We start from the raw sequence: 20,714 nt of genomic DNA, 5'->3' as shown, positions 1-20,714 counted from the left end.
TATCTAAAGCTCTCTAAGATGTAGTTTCCATGAGTTTCCTATGTGTGTATTGTATGATTCTTTTTGTGTACATTTAAAAATAAAGAAAACATAAATAGGTATGTGGGTATATGCATAAATCTTTTTTCTAAAAACCACCACAAGAACCTTTAGAGACAAAAACTGGCATGGGGAAGGAATGAAGGAATTCACTTCTTGATTTATCCCTTTCTGTACTATTTACATTTATTAACTATATTACTATACTTGTTCATGGACCCTTTTTCTTCTTGGTACTTAATGTTAAAAACAAACAGATGATGTATTAAAGAAAACCATACTTTCCTACATGAGAAGAGTTAATTATCTTTGTAAAAAAAAGATAAGGGATAAGATATTACTAGCTTTCAGCAGGCAATGAAAGACTGATCATACTCAGGCTCCTCTATCCCACCTCAGGCCCTCCACTTACCTCTTATTGCCCCCCAAGTAGAGAAACCAGATCGCAATTCTATTCAGAAAAAAACAAGGGGCGAGGGCTCAGATTAAAAAATGTTATCAAATAACTGACTTTTCCAGTAGGACTCAAAAAAAAAAAAGTATGTGGAGGAATTAGTCAAATAAATCAATCATTTAAAATGATAGAAATCAAAGGCTGGAAGCTAAAAGGAATTAATGTGTTAACAAAAGAATAAAAATGATAGAACCAAAAAGCAGATAATCATAAAGACCAGGGCATACAATTCAACAAAGATGCAAAGAATGATTTTATAATAATTGGGGATTGATTTAATAAATCAGTAATAAATTTGTTAAATCAATTCCTAATGTAACAGATTGACTCATTGTCACAAAATTATTTTAAATGTATGCTTAAATATATCCTTAATGGTTAGAATTTCATGTCACATTGGCTTGTGTTTATACTCGATACAATATTCAAATAACTGCAATAAGATACAATAAAGATGAGACAAGGATTTGTAAAGAGCTCTCTTATAGTAGGGCAGAGAATGGGACTCTAGTTTCTCTATATCCCCTAATCCTCAGTTTTTTATAAAAATGGAGAGCTGATGAGAGAATAACAAAAGATACCCTATGTATACATGATGACCCCACAGTCAGATGTTCAGTAAGCAGCAATTTTTTGCCTTTTGCAAGAATAAACTCATGTATCTATATTCTGAGGTTGGTCTTCAATAATTACTCTCAGCTTTTCATTACTATTCTAAGGCTAACAATTGCAGGGCACTTTAGAGTTTACAGTATGTTTTCATATTATCTTTTTCACGATGGTATCTCTCAACATGCTCTGAACTGTAGCAACTAGAACCACATTATATACATTTTCAGTGAGTGACTATAATCTACATTTCTCCTGGGTAAATTATACCCTCCCCTCTTTCATAGGTTTCTGTTTTACCCCATCCTCTGCCACCCCACCACTAAACCTTAAGCAGGCAATCTTCCTCCTTTCATTCCAAAGAACTATAATCAAGAGTTGCTCTATGCTAACCATTTTTTTTTTTTTAAAGATCTCTTACTAATCTCCTCTTCTGGGACAAGCAAATATTTTAGTGGATGCTTCCAAGTGAAAAACTTCCACAGAGAAAAGAAAATACATATATGAATCTGTTAAAACCTAACATATTTTGCTGTTATTCTATAACTTTCCCGGCCAGAAGTTTCATTTTTTTAAGCAGTTAATCCTATGGGCTAAACCAGTGGAATGGGAGGTTGGGGAAAAAAGTAACATGCACAAGCACTTTTATACAGAGGTGGTGGCCATTACATGTTAGTTTTATCAGGCAAAATAAATTTTCAAGATGGGGAAAGGGAAAACTAATCTTTCAGTCTGAGGTCTGTCTCAAAGCTACACCAAGACATACCAGAGGAATCCAAGGTTAAGTCTAGCCCAAGTTTAGCACTCCTTTCTGACGTGGCTGAGAAACTGAGTCACAGTTTCAGGCTTGCTTTTCAAAACCATAAAAATAGATGTTCTAACTATATTCCTATTACATAAAACTTACTAGGAAAAGGTATCTGTGCTGGGATGAATTGTGTTCCCTCCTCAAAATTCATATGCTTTAGTCCTAATCTCCAGAACCTCAGAGTAGAACTGTATTTGGCAACAGGGTCTTTGAAGAGGTAATTAAGGTTAAATGAGGTCATTGAGGTAGGCCCTAATCCAATATGACTGATGTCCTTAAGAGATTAGGATACCCTTCACTTGCAGAGGGAAAATCACATGAACACAGAGAGAAGACAACCATCTACAAGCCAAGGAGAGAGGCTTCAGAAGAAAGTAACTTTCCTGGCACTTTGATTTTGAACTTCTAGCCTCTAGAACCAGAACCTCAGAGGAAGTAAATTTCTGTTTAAGCCACCAGTCTGTAGCACTTGTTAAGTGCCATATAAGTCTAGCAAACTTATATGGCATCCAGAAAGTAGCTACAAAGTTTGTTTTTTCATACACTTAAAATCCAAGAATGTCCCTTAAAAAAAAAAAAAATAGTAACAGCAATAGATTGAATAATTCCCCAGAATGTGCACCACAACATTCTTAGCACAGTTATCAGTTATTATTTGTTGAATTATATTGGCAGTGTCTTTTAAAAGTCATGAGTGGTATATGAAGGTCACTGCATAGTATGAAACTGATGATTTGAGCATGGCCAAGGGGGGAAAAAGTAATTTGATCCACTAGATGAGTAAGCTCTTTTTATCTCTGAACATGCAAATCCCAACATTACTCCAATATAAACTGCTGAAGCTGGGAGACTACTCTGAATTTTTTTTCTTTTTATTTATGCAGGATTTAAACTCTACTTCTTTTCCAAAAAGCTCTGAGATTGCTTGAAAATTTCAAAACAAGTTATACAATAAAAATCATAGTTGAAATTCAGATGTTCATTGAAAAAGAAAGTAAATAGTTCTTACATATTTTACTCTAAACACAAAAGAATGACTTTCAACTAAACAGGCTTGGAAGAAAAAGCTCTGGAAGTTACAGTTGAGACAAAGTAGACTATATATATAATCACCTTTCTAAAGGTTTTTAAGCCTGAATAGATTATTTATGGTGGACAGGGAAGAAGAGCTCCTTATACTTCCCTGAAGTCTTAAAATTGAATAATGAATGTAAAGCAACACAATGTACTAGGCTTTTATCTTCCGTTTTAGTAAAAGACTGCATGGACATAAGATATAAAGGGACTGCATTTAAAAATGAATATTTTAAGTTTTATGCTATCTATTTTAATAATCAAAGAATGCATGTTCAACTATAGATAGTTTTTACACTCGTCTTAATCCCTTGTTTTGTTTTTCCTTATAAATTTTTAGCACTAATATTCCTAGCCACAAATACTCCTAACCATTCCAATTATTTTAACTGTGTAACAGTCTATGCAAAGTGATTTACATGTATTTCATCTTCATCACAATTCTGTGCAATGGGTAGTATTTGTAAGTCCAAAGTTTATCTTCATTCAATACAACTAATGCTTTACATTAGATTTACAAGATGGGCACCCCCAAAACATGAACTAAATTGCCAGCAAAGTCACTAAAAAAATCAACACACAAATAAGATTAATTTAATCTATAGAAGCAATCCACCATAGAGGTTTCATAAATTTGACTGAAGAGAATGGGCAATGCTTTCACCCACACCAAAGTGACTTTGCTTTATTTCATGATTTTAAACTAATCTGCTATAATCTGGACTTTGCTATCGAAGAGAAAATGACTCTTGTCAGTTACCTCCAGCATCTGGTCTACCTAGCTTTATTCTTGGCATCTGGTCCTAGCTGGTGGGTCATTAAGGACTAACACTTGATCAAATATGATAAAATCAAGTTCTAGGACCCTCTGAGATGAACATTAGATCTGAGACCATGGAAGTCATAATCCCACTCTGGGATTATGCTTAAGGAGCCAGCAAGTTCTCTCTTTTTTACATCTCTTTGTTCTTTATCTTCCTATCTTTCAGTTTGAGACAATATCAACCTCAGCCAATATACCTTTCTAATAAACACAACTTCCATGTACATGACTACAAAAACCATCCAGTCCCCTTTCTAGAGTCTATGGACTAGTAAAGTTCTAAAACAATTACTCAGAGGGGTGGGGGGATTACCTTTATTTTTTCTTTGCCAAATAGGGGTGACAAAAAATAATTTATTCATAAAAGAAAGAATATTGATGGCAGGGGTAGAGGAGGCAATTTCACAATTAACAGACTCTGAAACAATGAAGTGAATTTAGCTTTAAGGAAAACCCTTTAGAGAGTCTCACCTTAACAAAGATGGACTCCAGGGGCAACTGATCTAATTTAGCAATTGCATGAGGAAATTGAGACAAAGAAGAGTTGACCACTTTGCCTAAGATCACACATCAGTATCTCAAATCTTGGGTTCACTGCCATTTCCAGCACACAGACTCTGGAACTCGTTCCACAGGAAAAGCTAAAATCCTGCTATAATGGCAACCCTTATATTATTCCCCCTTATCTTGATGCCGTTATCACCACTGGGTTTGGTTTTCGTCTACCCACATTTATGCTGAAATATTATATTTTGGCATTATTTCTGATTGCTGTAGCATGAAAAGACCAAAGTCTGATGAATAAGTAAGTGAGGCTTTTATAAACTGTATATATAGTCTCCAGAGGATCTGATGCATCCATGGCAACTGTCATAAATCAAATTTTCTTTTAACTTTTCCTGGCTCAACAATCCTATGTTCTACAGAATACTAATTGCAAATACTAACCAAAAGTATTCCAGTCATAAAAATAATTTTTAATCCTCCATTCACAACATACCATAGACAAAGAGTACAAAGCTTATTTGTTTGTTTTGGTTTCATTTTGTTTTTGGAATGATGAGAATATAGCTACTTAGTCAAGAACACTTCTCAGAGGTGGTGGACTTAAAATGAGCTTTGACAGATGAAAGGCATTATGAACACACACATTTAAAATACATATTCAATAGCATATGAGTAGAAAAGAAGTAAGACTTCTGTATTCTACCCAATTAAACTATAGTTATACAAAACACACTTTTTGAGTCTTTAATTCCTTCTTTGAGGAAATGTCCTTTCCTTGTGAAATTTAGTCTGCTACAGCTTATGCACATAAAAGGGAACTCAACAGCACACTGGTAATATTTAGAACCAGAAGGGAAAATTTACCAAAGGCACTGTAAAGGCCAATAAAACTTCATTTTTCTTGTTCTCATTAGACAACAAACAGTGAATGACCTTGTCCTTTACAATGTCAAGCCCTGTGGTCTCAGGCTGCTTTTTCTGGTTTCAGATCTCTGATTACCCTCCCTTTCTCCTGGAACATTTTTCTAACTACATGGAAATGGTTTTCATGTTGACATTTCAAAGGTCACTCTATAGAATCTAATGGTAGATTAAACCATTTTTTATATATCACTATGGGATTCTCATTTATTCTGTCATTAATTTCAAGACAGAAAATAGTCAGTTTTCAAAGTTTAAAAAAATTACTGCCACAATTTGGAGGAAAAATAATTATTCATTATACAGCTAATAAATTAATAGTAACTTGCAATTATCATTACAGAACAAACTAATGTCATTTTTTCCACTTGTCAAAGCATACCTACTATATTTTCTCATCTAGGACTAACTTGTTTCAGTTCTGTGAACTTCACTAAGGTAAATCAATTATCACTTACCATTAATAAGCAGAGAGCTATCGGATCCTGGATATGAATAGTTTAGACGACCTGAAGGTAAAAGAAGGCCGTTACTAAATTATTTTTTTCATAGATGGTTTAAATGTATTCAGTAACAAAGCTGAATTAATAGCTTCAATAGCTAAGGTACTTTTAAAAAGCTTTATTGTGGGATAAAACTTTGCTGTGCTAATGAACACAATGAATCAGAGGACATATCAATCAGCATGTTCACAAACATCCAAAAAGGGCAAGTTTGAAAGTGGGGAAAATAAAATATCCTTTATATTTAACTATTTGGTCTCTAATTTCCAAACTCCCATACAAAGTAATTTTCTTTATAACATTATATTCTAATATAAACTCAAAATAATAGTTTTTTGCCCCATAAATGTAAAAGTGTTTTCATGTATGTAGTTTTTTATTATTTTTAAAGTACATAACTAGCAAAAAGATTTCTCCATATAATTTGTAACAAATGTGCCAAACTTATGCCTACAGGTACAGACTGATGGGTTTAAATTCTTACTTTGGAGGAAAAGTAACAGAAAGTAAAGGAAAACATCATTGTACTTATATGTGACAGAAAATATCAAAGCACATAGAACAATGCCCAGAGCACAGCAGATACTCAAAAATTGCTGAATTCATTTCCTTCTTATGTTGAAGTGGTTCAAAATCTAGTTTTAAACCTAAAATGGACACCCAAGATGTCCATCAAAAAGAACTTGTGATGATACTAAAATTTTTGGAGGATGCAATGTCTTCCAAATTGGTAGCCACAGGGGATCCCTGGGTGGCGCAGCGATTTGGCGCCTGCCTTTGGCCCAGGGCGCAATCCTGGAGACCCGGGATCGAATCCCACGTCGGGCTCCTGGTGCATGGAGCCTGCTTCTCCCTCTGTCTATGTCTCTGCCCCTCTCTCTCTCTCTCTCTCTCTGTGACTATCATAAATAAATAAAAATTTTAAAAAAATTAAAAAAAAATTGGTAGCCACAAATAAGGGTGGGGGGGGGAATAGCACTGGGATTTCTCCCTTTATCAGGAATTACATTTCCATTTTGGAAGAGTTTCTATATATTTAGTTAAGGTATCTAGACTACATACCCTGTTCCTACTTCTGAGTACCATACCATATGCCTAGTTCTATGCTGTAAGTTATTAAAAAAAAATTAGGGTAATATATTTTTTTAAGTCTTCATATTCTACATGCCCATCTACACCCACCTTAATAAACATGATGGAAAACCCTCTATAGGTCTTGCTCATCTAAAAAATGAATAGGAGAATGTGATTGTTAACTATCTACCATAGGCAGCACTCTGTAAATCAGAGAGTAGTGTGAGAATTTAAAATTGATTCATAATTCCAGACATTCCATTAGGAAACATCAGTCTAAACTCGAACCCCACAGAATCACAACAGACACTCCAAAGCTATGGAAAAAGCTCTGGAAACAGAGATTCTCCCATGCCTTAAGGCTGGGGCAGGCCTTCCAAGCACCAGGAAGGCTCCATCTAGTTCTACTGAATACTAGGAGAACCAGAGTTAATATGCGGTCTTATCAATCCACCAGCCATATACTTATAGCTCCTCAGAAAGGAACTTTAGGCCTCAACTATCTTTCAATTTTCCAAAATTCTGCTTCTTTGAAATAGTCTCTAAAGAAATGCACTCATGCCATTGCTAATAGCTTTAATTAACCCATATCCAAAACTTGGGGCTCTAATACAAAACAAAATCTGAACTTAACAATTTTCCTACAATTTAAAACCAAATACATGGGCCACTAAATTGTTAATTAGTTCACTTCAATTTCAGCTTGTTCCTATTTAGAGAGAAGCTAGGGATGGAGATGGGGAAAATAAAAAATTAATATTAATATTTCAATTCCTTCCTAAAAATTGGTTCAATTATTTAAAGCTAATATACACAGCCAAGTATCCAAATCCAGTGAATCTCATCTGAGCTGCTTTTAACTATAAACCTGGATCGTATGACCTGTCACAAGCACATTTTTTAAAAAGCACAGACTGGAGATACTGGAAAAAGAACATGATCTTAACTGTTAGAAAAGTTAAGAGGGAGTGAGTAGTGTTTCTGCATCAGTTAACTCAAAGTAGCAGCTGATTTTCTGTAACGGAACACGTGTATACATTTTATAGCTGTAAAAGTCCTCTAGTAAATAACAGAAGTATCACACATACCATTTTTTATTAACCATAAAACATTTTTTAAGTTGATATAGGTCAACACACAAAGTACTTATATTAAACAAAGAGGAAATTTTTTTATTTCGAAGAAGATATTCTAATTTTTTTAATGCTAACATTTCAACTGAAATCAGAACTGTTCCATATGAACTAAATGGCCTCTCATTTGATGCCAAGAAGGGATAATCAACAATGAGAATCCAAAAAATAAATTATCAACCTGGCTGGCCCAGTTTAAAATCAAGTTCCACCTTATCAAAAACCCACCTTTTGGGTACCTCTTTTAAGGAGAGAGAGATAAGAAGAATATTTCAACTTGACAGGCACAAAAATGTCCTTTAACTCACTTCCCAGAGTTTGTTTGCTCAATGCACAGCTCCTGAAGAGATCCCACCCTCTACTGCCAAGGTAGGTGACCTTTGATACTTTTTCTGCTCTTCAGACTTCTGAATGCAGTAATTCTACCCTTCAGCTAAGACAATAGGGCACTGAAGAATCATTGGCAAAGTTCATAGTTTAACTCTGAAAGTGATACTTGTTTTTAATTTTCTAATCTTGTCTTGTGATATGAATCCTGTCAGACTCCAATCAATTTTGGCCTCTGAGTAACAAATATGCTTGTGACAGTTTGTTAACCAGTCAGTAATGCCTTCTATTTCAATTTTAAAAATATAAGGAATGACATTTGTCAAAAACCTTTTTTTCAACTTCATAATGCTTTCTTAACCTGCCTGTCCTATCTTTCTGTAAATTTTTTCTAAAATTAAAATATGTAGAGTCATCCATTCATGACATCGATTCTGTATAACACATTATCACTTCCTTTCTGGAAATCTTCCATAAACTCATTATAAACACCATGGGACTTTCAAGTCTTCTTTTCATTGTCCTGTACATCTTTTCATTTTCCTTGTACACCCGTCATTTCTGCTCTGAGATCCTCTCTGTCCTATGGATGCCAATTTACACAGGCATTTCTGCATTTTCTATTCCACTGCTAAATCACTGACAGTCCCCTCTCTTATCTGAGTGCCATTTTCCTTTGTTGCCAGTGTAGGGTATTTTTCATATTTTTTTTCTTTGATTCATCCCTTTCCAGGGCAACTTTCCAAAAAAGGCAACCCTGTTTTTAGATTAATTCACTAACTTTTCTTTCTAGCTATGTTGCAACAGCCAACCTTCTTAGGGAATAGCCCCCTTTAAGAAGAGCTTTTTTTTTTTTTTTTTTTTTTACCAAGGTACCTTGAGTTTCCTGTTTGATAGCAGGTAAGCATTCAATAGGTTCATTCTACTTAACTTAAAACACTAGCATTTCAAATTAATAAAATGAAGTAAAATAAAAATAAATGAGCTGTCTGAATCTGAATATAATCCAGTGTTTGTGGGTTTGTTTGTTTGTTTTTTTGTTTGATAACTCATCTACCTATAAATATAACCCAGGTTTTGGCATATCTAGAATTGAATTTCTCAAGGGAGATGGAGAGCCTTGGGATTTCAGGCAAGTGAACACTATTTGGTGGATAAAATTCAATCTTTGAAAGCTCTTGGCATTGATTGTGTTATAAATATAAAGAAATACTGCCTGATCAGCAGTCCTAATCTTATGACAGGAAAGTAGTTGTCTCTGGAGGCCAGTTGTGGCATTTGGAGCCAGAAGCCTGGCATACATCATGCAGAAGGCATAGACCATATTTGGTGATATGACTCAACCTCGCCAAATATAGGCAACTGATACAGTGTGACTCTGGGGAACTACACTACCAAATTCTACAGCCCAGAAAAGATCTGTACTTCAACTAGGCAATTCTATGCCAAGCATCTGCAAGTTGGAGAACCAATGTTTACCAACCAGACTAGAAACTGCTTGGAGGAGTAAGTGCCCAAAAGAACAGTATGTACTATCATATTCTTTTAAGACGAACTAAAGTAACCTAGTCAATGAGATGAAAGAAAGGAGGACTAGAAGGAAATATTCTAATACATTAGAGTATATAAATGTATGTATTACTTTTAAAATTGGAGAAAGTTATTTTCTAAAACACAACCCAGATATTATTGTTACTGATGATTCAGCAGGAAATGATATAATAAATGCTATTTCAAATATACAAACACTAAAATGTTCTACATATCAAATGTTCTACAGTGTTATTAGACTTCATGCTATAACCTTCTCTTTTTCAGTCATACAAGCATTGTTGGTGATGTGTGTAGGCTAAGGAAGGATGATATGGGATTACTGCAGGGTTATCCAAAATATAGCATGCAGTCCTATTAAGTGACAAGTAATGTGAAATTCTAAGTTAATTTTTTTATTGACTTACACTATGAAAGCTTGGATACTCCAAATAAAAGGGAAGGGTTTTCAGTAGACAGCATTAAAAATTTCTAACAGCAAAAGGATAAGTATGGGGCTTAGACCAATTTCTAAGGCAGAACAAAGATTTACACACACCACACACATAATACATAAACATATATTTGTTGTTGTTTTGTAAGAAGTGTTCCTCCTGCTTCTACCCGTGCTAATTTTCTTTAGTTCACATTTAAGTAAGTCAAAGCTATACTGCTACAAATAATTGTTTAAAGTAAGCGTGCTGCTTCACCTGCCTTTCTGCAGTTGCTATTTTTACCAACACTGTCTGAGACTTGCAGCAAGATGGCGCTGTGGGGACCTAGACCACGCAGCACAAGGCTCAAGAAATGTGTAATTGTTTCTGAATACCAAGCTTATACTTACATAGATGCAGAACACATATCAATATGAACTAATAAAATGTGTTCAATATATTCTATCACTTAATAGCAAGAATTATTTTTAATAATTTATTCTATTGACCTAAAAATAACTCCCCAAATTATTTTACCTATCTGTGATACAACCAACTTCAGTAAAGATGTTTCCATGCAATATCACAAAGAAGCTGGTTGCAAATGGCATCAGCTGGATAATCTTGCCCCTCACCCATCCAAAGAGCCATTTAAATCATACAAACACAAACACATTTTAGGCTAAATTTTCCCTCTCTGGGAAAGATGTAGCTTTCAGTTTTTTAAAAGCCAGGGATTATTAAAAATTCTTGACTTCTCTTGCCTCTCTCTCCAGGTTCATCTCTCCACAACACCATGTTCCTTTCCACATTAGGTACTCCAGATATACTCAGAACTACTAGCCCATTAACTTTTACTTATGTGATCACTCCTCTGTCTGGAATGCCCTCCTCTCTCTGTTCCCAATGTCTCACCACTCAAGTCACCATCTTTCTGCCCAGGTAACTTCTATCTTGGCCTCACATCCTATAGAAAGTCCCCCCTGCCCTAAACCACCTGCTCTCTGGTTCAGATGACCTCATGAGCTCCATACAACACTCTTTACAATTATTATTCTATATTTAAATTATCTATTTATAAAATCTTTCTCTATGGCAACAAAATATTTAAGGACAAATTTTGGGTCTTGCATCGTAGAGTTTGGAGCAGAGATGTTCAATAAACAGCTGTTGAATGAATGAATGAAGCAAAGGCGGCAACGGGTAGTCTCTCTGCCACGGACTACACAGTGGAAAGGGTAGAGTCAGATTAATCCCATCTTGTGAACTAGATCAAATTACTTAGCTTCCATGAACCTCGGTAAACCAAATATTTCCATTTACTTCACAAGGCTGTTGTTGAGAAATTCATGAGACAATTTTTTGCGGAATGCTCAGAAAAACCCCCCAGTATAGAATACGTGCTTTATTTAATATTAAAACTCTTCCCCTCTCAGACTATATGCCAGAGATAACCAACGATTTTCCACTTGTGAAAGAAAGAGGAAGGATTCGTTTTAGCCAAATAAGATCCAAACTGAAAACCTGGGAGAAGGGAGTGGCCATCTGGGGGATTTTTCACCTTCAAAGAAATGAGAGTTTGCTGGTGGTGTTCTTGGTTACAAACGGATGTCATTCTTCTTAGGAAGAGGCAAGAAAGAAGGAAAAAAAAAAATCAAACTCCTTACTTTTATAATAGCTAAACTGGCAAAGTAGCAGAAGTATTTTAGGAAATGAAAACTGAAAATTCAACTGAAAAACGTTCTTCTTAAAAAAACCAAGGAGGTCTTCCTTTTGTATCAATGGCTCAAATTTACTTTTTCAATTGTGATCTGAGACTGTAATAGTGACCAAAAAAAAAAAAATTTATCCATAAGATAAAGGAAAAGTCAATGTGTATGTTTCTATAGATTATAGGAGGTTTCACATAAGAGAAGGATGGCTTTGACTGTAACTCACGGTAGGTACAAAGTTGCAAAATGTAAAAGCATCTAAGAATGTCAGGCAGAAGGGAATGGCTAGAGAGAACTAGCAAAGAGCTGACCCAATTAAGGAATTCAAAAGATTTCCTACTGCCAGTAAACCAACAACAAGCCAGCAAGCAGGAAGGCTATTTTTATCCCTGCCAGAGGCCTTCTGACTCTGGATGCTACATTTAGAGGACAGAGCAACAAGATAACTTGCCTTAAGAGGATGTTATGATACCACTGATTAATGATAATTTTTCAAGTTTAAAAAGGAGGCATAGTTTTCACCCAAATTTAAACTGACAAAAGCCAGTTAAAAGGATAGTATAATGTAAAGAAAAATGGAAAAACAGACCAACAGGTAGTAAAAAGTTTTAAGTAATCTAGAAAAGTCAAGGCAGTAAATTAAAATTCTCCTACCTTGCAAAAAAAGGTTGACTTAAAAAGGCATCTGTTACAAGAGACATATTTTAAAAGAACCAGTGAATAAACAAAGAATTATAGATTTGGCCCCAAGGTAAAAATGATTTTGAGAAATGGCTCTCTGTACTGACATGAACATAAAAGATCGATGCAAACATGAAATGACTAGGGACCATATGCCAAGTCGCTGGCAAAAGATTGAGAGCTTTAGAGAAGAGTAATAATCTGTCCTTAAAACTGGTTACTTAAGTCCAACCCCCCAAAAGCAATCAGCAAAGTCATTATTTGGCTTTCTGCATACATTCTTATCATCAATTCTAATCACTTATTTAATACAAATTCTGATGACTTTACTGAACCTTAACGAAAAATATGCTTGAATTTCATACCTGCTGTAATTTCACCTTTTGTTATTTCTCAGAAGGCCCAGTTTCTATTTTTCCCTATCAATATTCAAGGCATGGACTCTTCCTCTTACTTTTTAGCCTTCAAAACTAAGTAATAAACAAGCCGTTCAGAGATATCTGCTAATTATTTGAAGGATAAGGTGCACGAGGTCAGGAGAATGTTTTTATTCCCTGATATATCTCAACAGCCTAAAATAGTGCCAGGCACATGGTTGATTCTTGATATGTGTTTCCTATGAACTGCTTCCCATGGCTAGGACTTTATATCACAGTGGTTCACAAAAGGAGTGAAGACGGGGGTAGGGCAAGAGAGTGGTATATTTGAATCACTTGGAGAATACACATGCTTAAGTCTCATGACAAACCTGGTGAATCAGAATCAGGGAAAATAATAAGCCAGTTTGGCAAAGTTCCCTCAGTGATTCTATTTTGACCTCCACTCCCAATAATGTACCTTTTAATAAGAAACCAGCAGATGTCAGATCTGAATCTTTTACAGAAGATTATGATAAAATCCAGATCTTAAATTCTATACCCACTCTCCTAAGTAGAAATTAGGAAACTTTAATGCATACTCTCTGCCTAAAGCATACTAAAAAAAGAAAATGTTTAAGTTCTTTTTATGTTTGTTTTCTTCTTAAATGCCACACAATAAATATCCAAACGACTGAACCAGGAGTCAGAAGCTGTGTGTTCCTATCTTGATCCTCTAGGTACCAATTAGTTGAGTGACTACTGAAGCTGTTGTGTCTCTCTGAACTTCAATTTCTCCAACTGTAAAAAATGAAGATCACAAAACTCACATAAAAGGTTATTGTAAGGATTTAAGTTATATAAATCTCAGAAGGGGCACAGAGTAAAAGTCAGAGAAGTATCAGAAGTAAGTGTTCTTTCACTTGGAACTAGTTGTTAACACTGCTTTCCATACAGAATGTCCAAGTCTATCTCAAAAAAGAGAAATGTAGACTGGCATCAGATGTGCCCTCTGATCTACTACTACCTGGTATATAGAGTGTGCTCAAATATTTGTGGAACTAGAATATAAGCAGAAGCTAAAATGTTAGATACTTCTAAACTATGTGACTTAAAGAAGGCAGTCTCCCCCTAATATCCAACCCCAGAGGGCATTCCTTTTGTCATATGGCTCCCCTTGCACCCTAGCATCATGGCAGATGCAACCTAAACAGCCCACACTCCTAGCCCTGCCTCATAGGGCAAATAGACGGTTGTAGATGTCAGAGACAAAGTTCCAAAATGCGACTTGGTGGAGATAATAATAATAATAATAATAATAATAATAATAATCTAGGATAGGGCAAATGACCTCCTCCCTCCTCTATCTTCATCCTCACCATCTTCTCTACTAAATTCTTTCTTATGCTAGATTCTTGTTGGTAATGGGGTACATTCTAATGGCAATTTAAAGCAGAACATCTCTAAAGCAGTGTTTCATAAACTCTGTAATTATTAAGACCGACTTCAATCAAAATATTACAGAGAGCCTCCATGCCATGCTGAGGCCCCCACCTCACTCCAGTGAATACTACAAATAAAACAACAACAAACAACCTTAATAGTACAAGGCTGGGGGATCCCTGGGTGGCGCAGCGGTTTGGCGCCTGCCTTTGGCCCAGGGCGTGATCCTGGAGACCCAGGATTGAATCCCACATCGGGCTCCCGGTGCATGGAGCCTGCTTCTCCCTCTGCCTGTGTCTCTGCCTTTCTCTCTCTCTCTCTCTCTCTCTCTCTCTCTCTGTGTGTGTGTGGCTATCATAAATAAATAAAAATTAAAAAAAATAGTACAAGGCTACTGTGAATTTGGCAACACTTTTAAATGTATTTTAATTGCGCATCAGCTTGCACATGACTTTGAAAGATAATCCTGCACATGTAAATGACATATCACCTAACTGGAATACTGAGTCCTAATGGATTCATAGGCCCTATCAAATAATTCCTATGGATGAAGAGGCCTGTAGCCCACAACCTGAAAACAGAAACATTCCATGAGGCCAAGTTTAAGCAACTGCTTCTTAAACATAATATTTTTAGGCCTATCTCAAAAAAGAAAAGAGGCAGTCTAAAAATAAAAACAAAGCCTTCATTCAACGGACTACATATGATTGGTTTCTGGTATACCCTTTCTATAACTACTCAATATTAAACACTGCCACACCCAAATTCAGATGAAATTTATACACTACTTTTAGTCATTAAACTACAAAAACCCTCAATTTTGTCACTGTGGAATACCATGTCAGAAAGACTGTATGGAATTGCTACTATCAATGTAAAGGTCATTATGTTCAATCCTTCCATTCTTAGGTGAGGAAACCAAGATCTAGAGAGAAGCGATGGACCTAAGACCATATAACTGCTAACGGCATTGCCAAGTTCAAACGCAATTCTAAATGCTTCTCTTTTCACCTCTTACAATTTGGGAAAGTCTGTTATAATCTAACAACTACTGAATCATTTACAACAAAGAGACTGAGTAGCTAATTTAAATATCTGTATTTAATTAACCATATCAGGCACTTATTCTTTGGAATATTAGAGGCAGTAGAAGTTAGTTTTTTTTTTAAGTTCTTTATACTTCAATTAATCATGGCTGCTCTTCAGAATTAAGATTTGCACTTATTGTTGGTTTCTTGAGAATTAAAAAAGGGTCCTCTAATTGGTTGATTCCTCCTTCTCTTTCCCAATGTATAGCAACTGGCATCAGCCCAACTGGATTCCAAAGAGATTATAGAACTGCTTTCCCTTCAGAGTTCCACTAATGTTCTTAATTGACTGGTTACCAGGTAATACCCGGAATAAAACAAAGCCTTGCTTTTAGAACAGAGTGCACTGGCGTGGGACTGAATTCAGAATCAGTCAATTAGACGAAATAATGAAACCCAGAGGCAGACTAGCCATCTCAATACCTGATTTTAAAAAGTAGTAATAGTTCGAAATTAGTTAAAAAGTATTCCTTTGGCAAATTTTTTACTGCTAAACAACAAATTCACTGAGTTTTCTCTCTTTTCCACCTTTAACTTTAGTAGTGAGGACAGTGGCAACGTGAGGGGAAAAAATAAAGAGCAGTGGGGTAGAGAAATTCACTGTATGAGACATACAAAGGTGATAAATAAATCAACTGCATACATATTCAGGTAGAAATTCCATGCATATCAAGGAAGAAATAATTTTGTGGCACAATTGTGCAACTGTGCTGTCCTTCCTGTTACTAAACTGTGTGCAAAGAGAATCTTGGATATTTTTATGACAGCTATGAATCAGATGGCATTGCTTCCCTTCCTCAAAGTCAGCAAGTAACATTCAAGGATTATATAACAAGATCAAGGAAAGTCTTAAGACCTTCACAGACAGCTCACTATTGTATTACTTCACTATCAAAAGAGCTTTCATTATACAAGTATTGGTAATACAGGGCTGGTTTAGTACCTGTCATGAAATGAGAGAGCAAGTTACCTCTCCATAGAATTTTATAATACAGAAGGGGAAAACAGAAAAATAATAAGTGACAGTACCAAAAGGTGCACATACACTATTAGAGCAGAAACAAAATGGATCTCTCTAAATACTCTAGACCTCCTTTTCTGATTTTTATAGTGTAGGGAGGTTCCTAATATTTAACACTGACAAACTGGAGACAAAGTCTGAAAACTCTACTACTTAAATGTCATTCTGATTTCATTTCTGAATGGAAAACATTAATTTCTGTCCATATATTGTAATATCCATACTTATTAAGTTGTACACAACACCGTGAAAGGGAATGTTATGGAAAAGCACTTGTTAATTTGCTACCCGACTGCTTCTTGCTTTCTAAGTTATTATTTTCTTGTTATTTCTAAGTGTTAACTATCACATGTAGTTTATTCCTTTCACCAGTCCCTGCTCTGAATGTGTATCCAACAAAATTAAATCACAACAAACATAAAATATGTAAGCCTTATTAACACAATTTGTAAAGGAAAAAAAAAAACAAGTTATTAAGTTAAAAGCTTCTTTCAAAGAAATGTTTAGGATCTTGAACCTTCTAGTCTCATAAAAAGTTCACTCTCACTTACTACCCCCATCCCTTTTACCCTTACCTCTCACCCAGGCAAAATCAGAAATTAACAATGTTTTAAGAGGACTACTCCGTTTTCATGGGCTCAAAATAAGCCTCTGTGTTCCATGTTCAGAATTAAGAGGCCTACTGTAGTAATTATGGACCCAACATCACAGATGACATCAGACAAACTCCCCCTTTGTGACAACTGCTTACATGATTTTTCAGAACAAATAAAAACAAGGGTCAATATTCTACCACGATTGTGTGGAGGGTAGAGGGCAAAGGATCACTACTTTCTACTTACCAGTCTATGTTAAGTCAATAAATTAGGCAGAGGAGGATCTGGACACCGTACAAGGAGTATTTAATATGAATTGAGCTGGTTTCAATTCAGAGGCTAGGATGAGGACTTCAATCCAACACTATGAGCACATCGATGTTCACACACACATTTTGTTCTCCCAGGCATTCCCCTCTCCCGCTGAAAACCAAACCAAACCAAACCAAGAACAACAGCAATCCCCATCTGAAAAAGCATAGTCACACTATTCAAAATCCACACCTTTGAAAGCTCTGCCTACACAGTGCTGTGTGAGGAATCCAACATATCCTGACCAGTAGGAAACCAGAAAGGCTGTTCAAAATTAAGAATACAGCCTGTATCGATAATACAAAGAAAATCATGCCCCATTACTTTATTCTCTCCTTGCTCACAAAAGTAGTTACCTCAACACAGAAGCCCAGGTCCCATCCTGCCGCCCAACTAAGCCAAGCAAAAGAGAAAGACTGTTTAGGATGTTCCATTTCAGCAGCCATGAAAGGGAGAGTGCAAAAGGAGAAGAAACTACTTCTTTTCTAAATGGCCACACAGGAAGTCCATTGTAGCCGAGTTTAAACTGTCTTATTTGCTTTATATTTGCTATATACCTTACTCCATTACTCATGAAACTTTTAGAAGGCAATTTTTTATTCTCTGGAGGCCTCGGCCACTCCCCTGCCATGTTGCTTTGAGTTACTTGGTATCATCCAAACAGAGCAAGAAGGAACTAGCTGAGTTCAGGAAGGGCTCTCCTAGCAGGGCTCTCCTAGCAGCTGCCTGGTGGACTCTGAAGCTTCAAGATGGGTAATATTTAAAGATCCCGCAAGTCACAAGAAGACATATGACACCAAGTAATAGTAATTTACTTGAAGGGTGAAATTTGATTAAGAATCACAAGTAAAATTAGCTGGTTTGCATTATCCATTTCTTCTTTATGGTACTGTGTATCATGCTCCGTTATATCTTCCTTAAAGGAAAATGTCCATCTAGTCCTTGACAAAAGTGATGGAGGTGTGGGGTGCAGAGTAAGGTATAGAAGTCTTTTCTCAGATTACCAGAGGCAAACTGATTCAACCAGAAAAAGGTTAAATACTGTAAGAAACAATACTCATAACCATTTGAAATAAATCATTTTAATATTACAGCAACAGAACTTATTTTAGTAAAAGCGCCTTTTGTTTTTATAATTTTAGTTACTCCGAAATTCAAATCTATAGCGATATTAAATATAGTCCTATTTTCAGTAACTCTTGTAGAAAGTTTTTGGAGCTATCTCAGGCTACATAAAGTTGGTATGCTGTATATGCTCTAAAACGTGTATCTGCAACATCTGTTCTTTAAAATAGAGAACTACGTGGCTGCAATTTGGAACATAGGAATATTAAAAAAAAATGTGCACCAAAGGAAAATTAAAGATTTCCTGGTTATTTTTTATGGTATATATATATATATTTTTTTTTTTAAGTAGCACTAACTTTCTCCTCCCCCTATAGTAAAGATAAAGAATTTAAATTATCCCAACGGTCATTCTCTTACAGTGACATAAAAAAAAAACTCATACAAAATAAATGAAACAGGCCTTGTGTACTAAACTTTCAGCAGAGTTTCATGATTTTCTTCTAGAGAGATCATTATAAATTCTTTTGCTTAGCAACAAAGAAAAGAGGCACAGATGGAATCAACGCTTGCCTACTCATTTAAGCATTTGTTTCAAACAAACCCACAGCAATGAAACTAGTGGGGGAAGGGCCCCCCAATTTAATGTGTAGTAAAGAAAGAAAACATATATCAAAAATATTAAAACACAGGGTCACAATACCCTACGCAGTTAGGAATTAAATACATAGTATCTTTGGAGCAGATCCAGCTCTTAAAATAAATTCTTATTAAATGAATGCATGAAGCAAGTGTGGCAGCAGTGTCTAACTGTATAACATACTCCCACTACTCACTCTCCATATGCAATAGGTTTCTTGGGCACCATGGGATATGTAAAACACTGGCACTTGAAACAACCTGCATTTCTGAATGCAATCATTATTGCTTACATTCAAATCAAGTATTTAAAATGCCTGAAACTCAGAGGGGTTGGGTGGATATGTTGAGTTCCCTTTTCCAAAAACTGGAAGCAAGATACATTCTATAACAGTATAAAGACAAAAAGATTCCAATTTTACAATCCTGAGGAAAAATAAGATGATATTCTGACTCATAATTTAGTTAATATCTGACGAACAATTATAATGTTTTGACAATTTACAGATTGCCTTTTTTCTCTCAATAATTTTGCTGTCTCATTTGGCTTTCTAGTGAAATGAAGCAAACTGGATACTAAATTGTTTTCATATATAGGATTGAAAATACATTTCAACCACTATTATCAAACTGTGGACTGTTCAGCTCCATTTGACAATCTGATAATTTTCAAGTACTTTTTTCCCTCTTTATTCCAGTGTGGTCTCCCTCTGCTTCCACTCCATAACTGCTACTTCTTGGTTTGTATCTATATTTTTATTTCCTCCACACACGAAAATAAAAAAAAAAGGCTCCTTAATTTTCAGAGGTCTTTCCTACTATATACAGAATATAATATAATTTCATGAATCTTTATTTCACTGTGTCCAACCTATGCTTCAGAAGGCTGAAAACAGATGTACTTGCATGTGGTTTTAATGTATTTCATGCTGTTCCATTTCTAAATAGTTAAGTACCAATTTCACAGTCAAGCAAAGGCACAAATACAGTAAGATACAATATTTCCCAAATGATCAGCTGACTATCTACAATAGTAAAAGATGATTCTGTCCAGGTGAAGAAAATATTTGATAAACCTAATAATTTTGCAGCAATGAGCAAGTTGCCACCTGGGATATCAAAATTCAAAATCTATCTGTAGCTTACGCTCTTAGCTTATGAGACAGGGTGTGCAGTAAAGAAAATTAAATCGGTCTCTGGGGAAGAGCTTCTGTGGACTGTTACAGGCATTGGTTATGGAGAAGGCAATGTACAATTTCGTGAATAAAAATAACATACAGACATGCCGGCTGATCAGAGAAAGGACATGGAGATAAGGCAGTGGGAGGACCTTTTTCCACCCAAAAAGCTAATTCTCTGTACATAGAGAAAATTATAGTAGCCTTAAAATTCTTAAAGAAACTATTTAAACTGTAAACAAAACTAATATAAATTATGAAATGAAGCCTAGGTACTCCTTTTGCATGTTTGTTAAAATGTTTTAAAAAAATGAAAGGTTTTCAACAAGCCAGTTGGAATCCAATAATACATTCATAAAGAAACTCAAAACCTATATTTGAAGGTTC

At 35.5% G+C, this 20,714-nt stretch overlaps 1 protein-coding gene across 2 annotated transcripts in view; it reads right to left on the bottom strand.

Annotated features, from left to right (window-relative positions):
- The window catches only part of CPEB4 (cytoplasmic polyadenylation element binding protein 4), a 62,133-nt gene that overhangs the window by 18,432 nt on the left and 22,987 nt on the right, over nt 1–20,714 (bottom strand). Inside the window, exon 3 of one of the 2 annotated variants that reach the window (XM_055325220.1) lies at nt 5,694–5,744. The exons of the other annotated variant lie outside the window; for it this stretch is intronic. Within the exon in view, the coding sequence (XP_055181195.1) occupies nt 5,694–5,744 (51 nt within the window). The remainder of the gene's footprint in view (nt 1–5,693; nt 5,745–20,714) is intronic. 2 annotated transcript variants of the gene reach the window in all.

The sequence above is a fragment of the Nyctereutes procyonoides genome, unplaced genomic scaffold, assembly GCF_905146905.1.
Source record: "Nyctereutes procyonoides isolate TBG_1078 unplaced genomic scaffold, NYPRO_anot_genome, whole genome shotgun sequence".
NCBI classification, from domain to species: Eukaryota; Metazoa; Chordata; class Mammalia; order Carnivora; family Canidae; genus Nyctereutes; species Nyctereutes procyonoides.
Note: the sequence above shows the minus strand (reverse complement) of the source record. Positions and strands in the feature narration are given on the sequence as shown.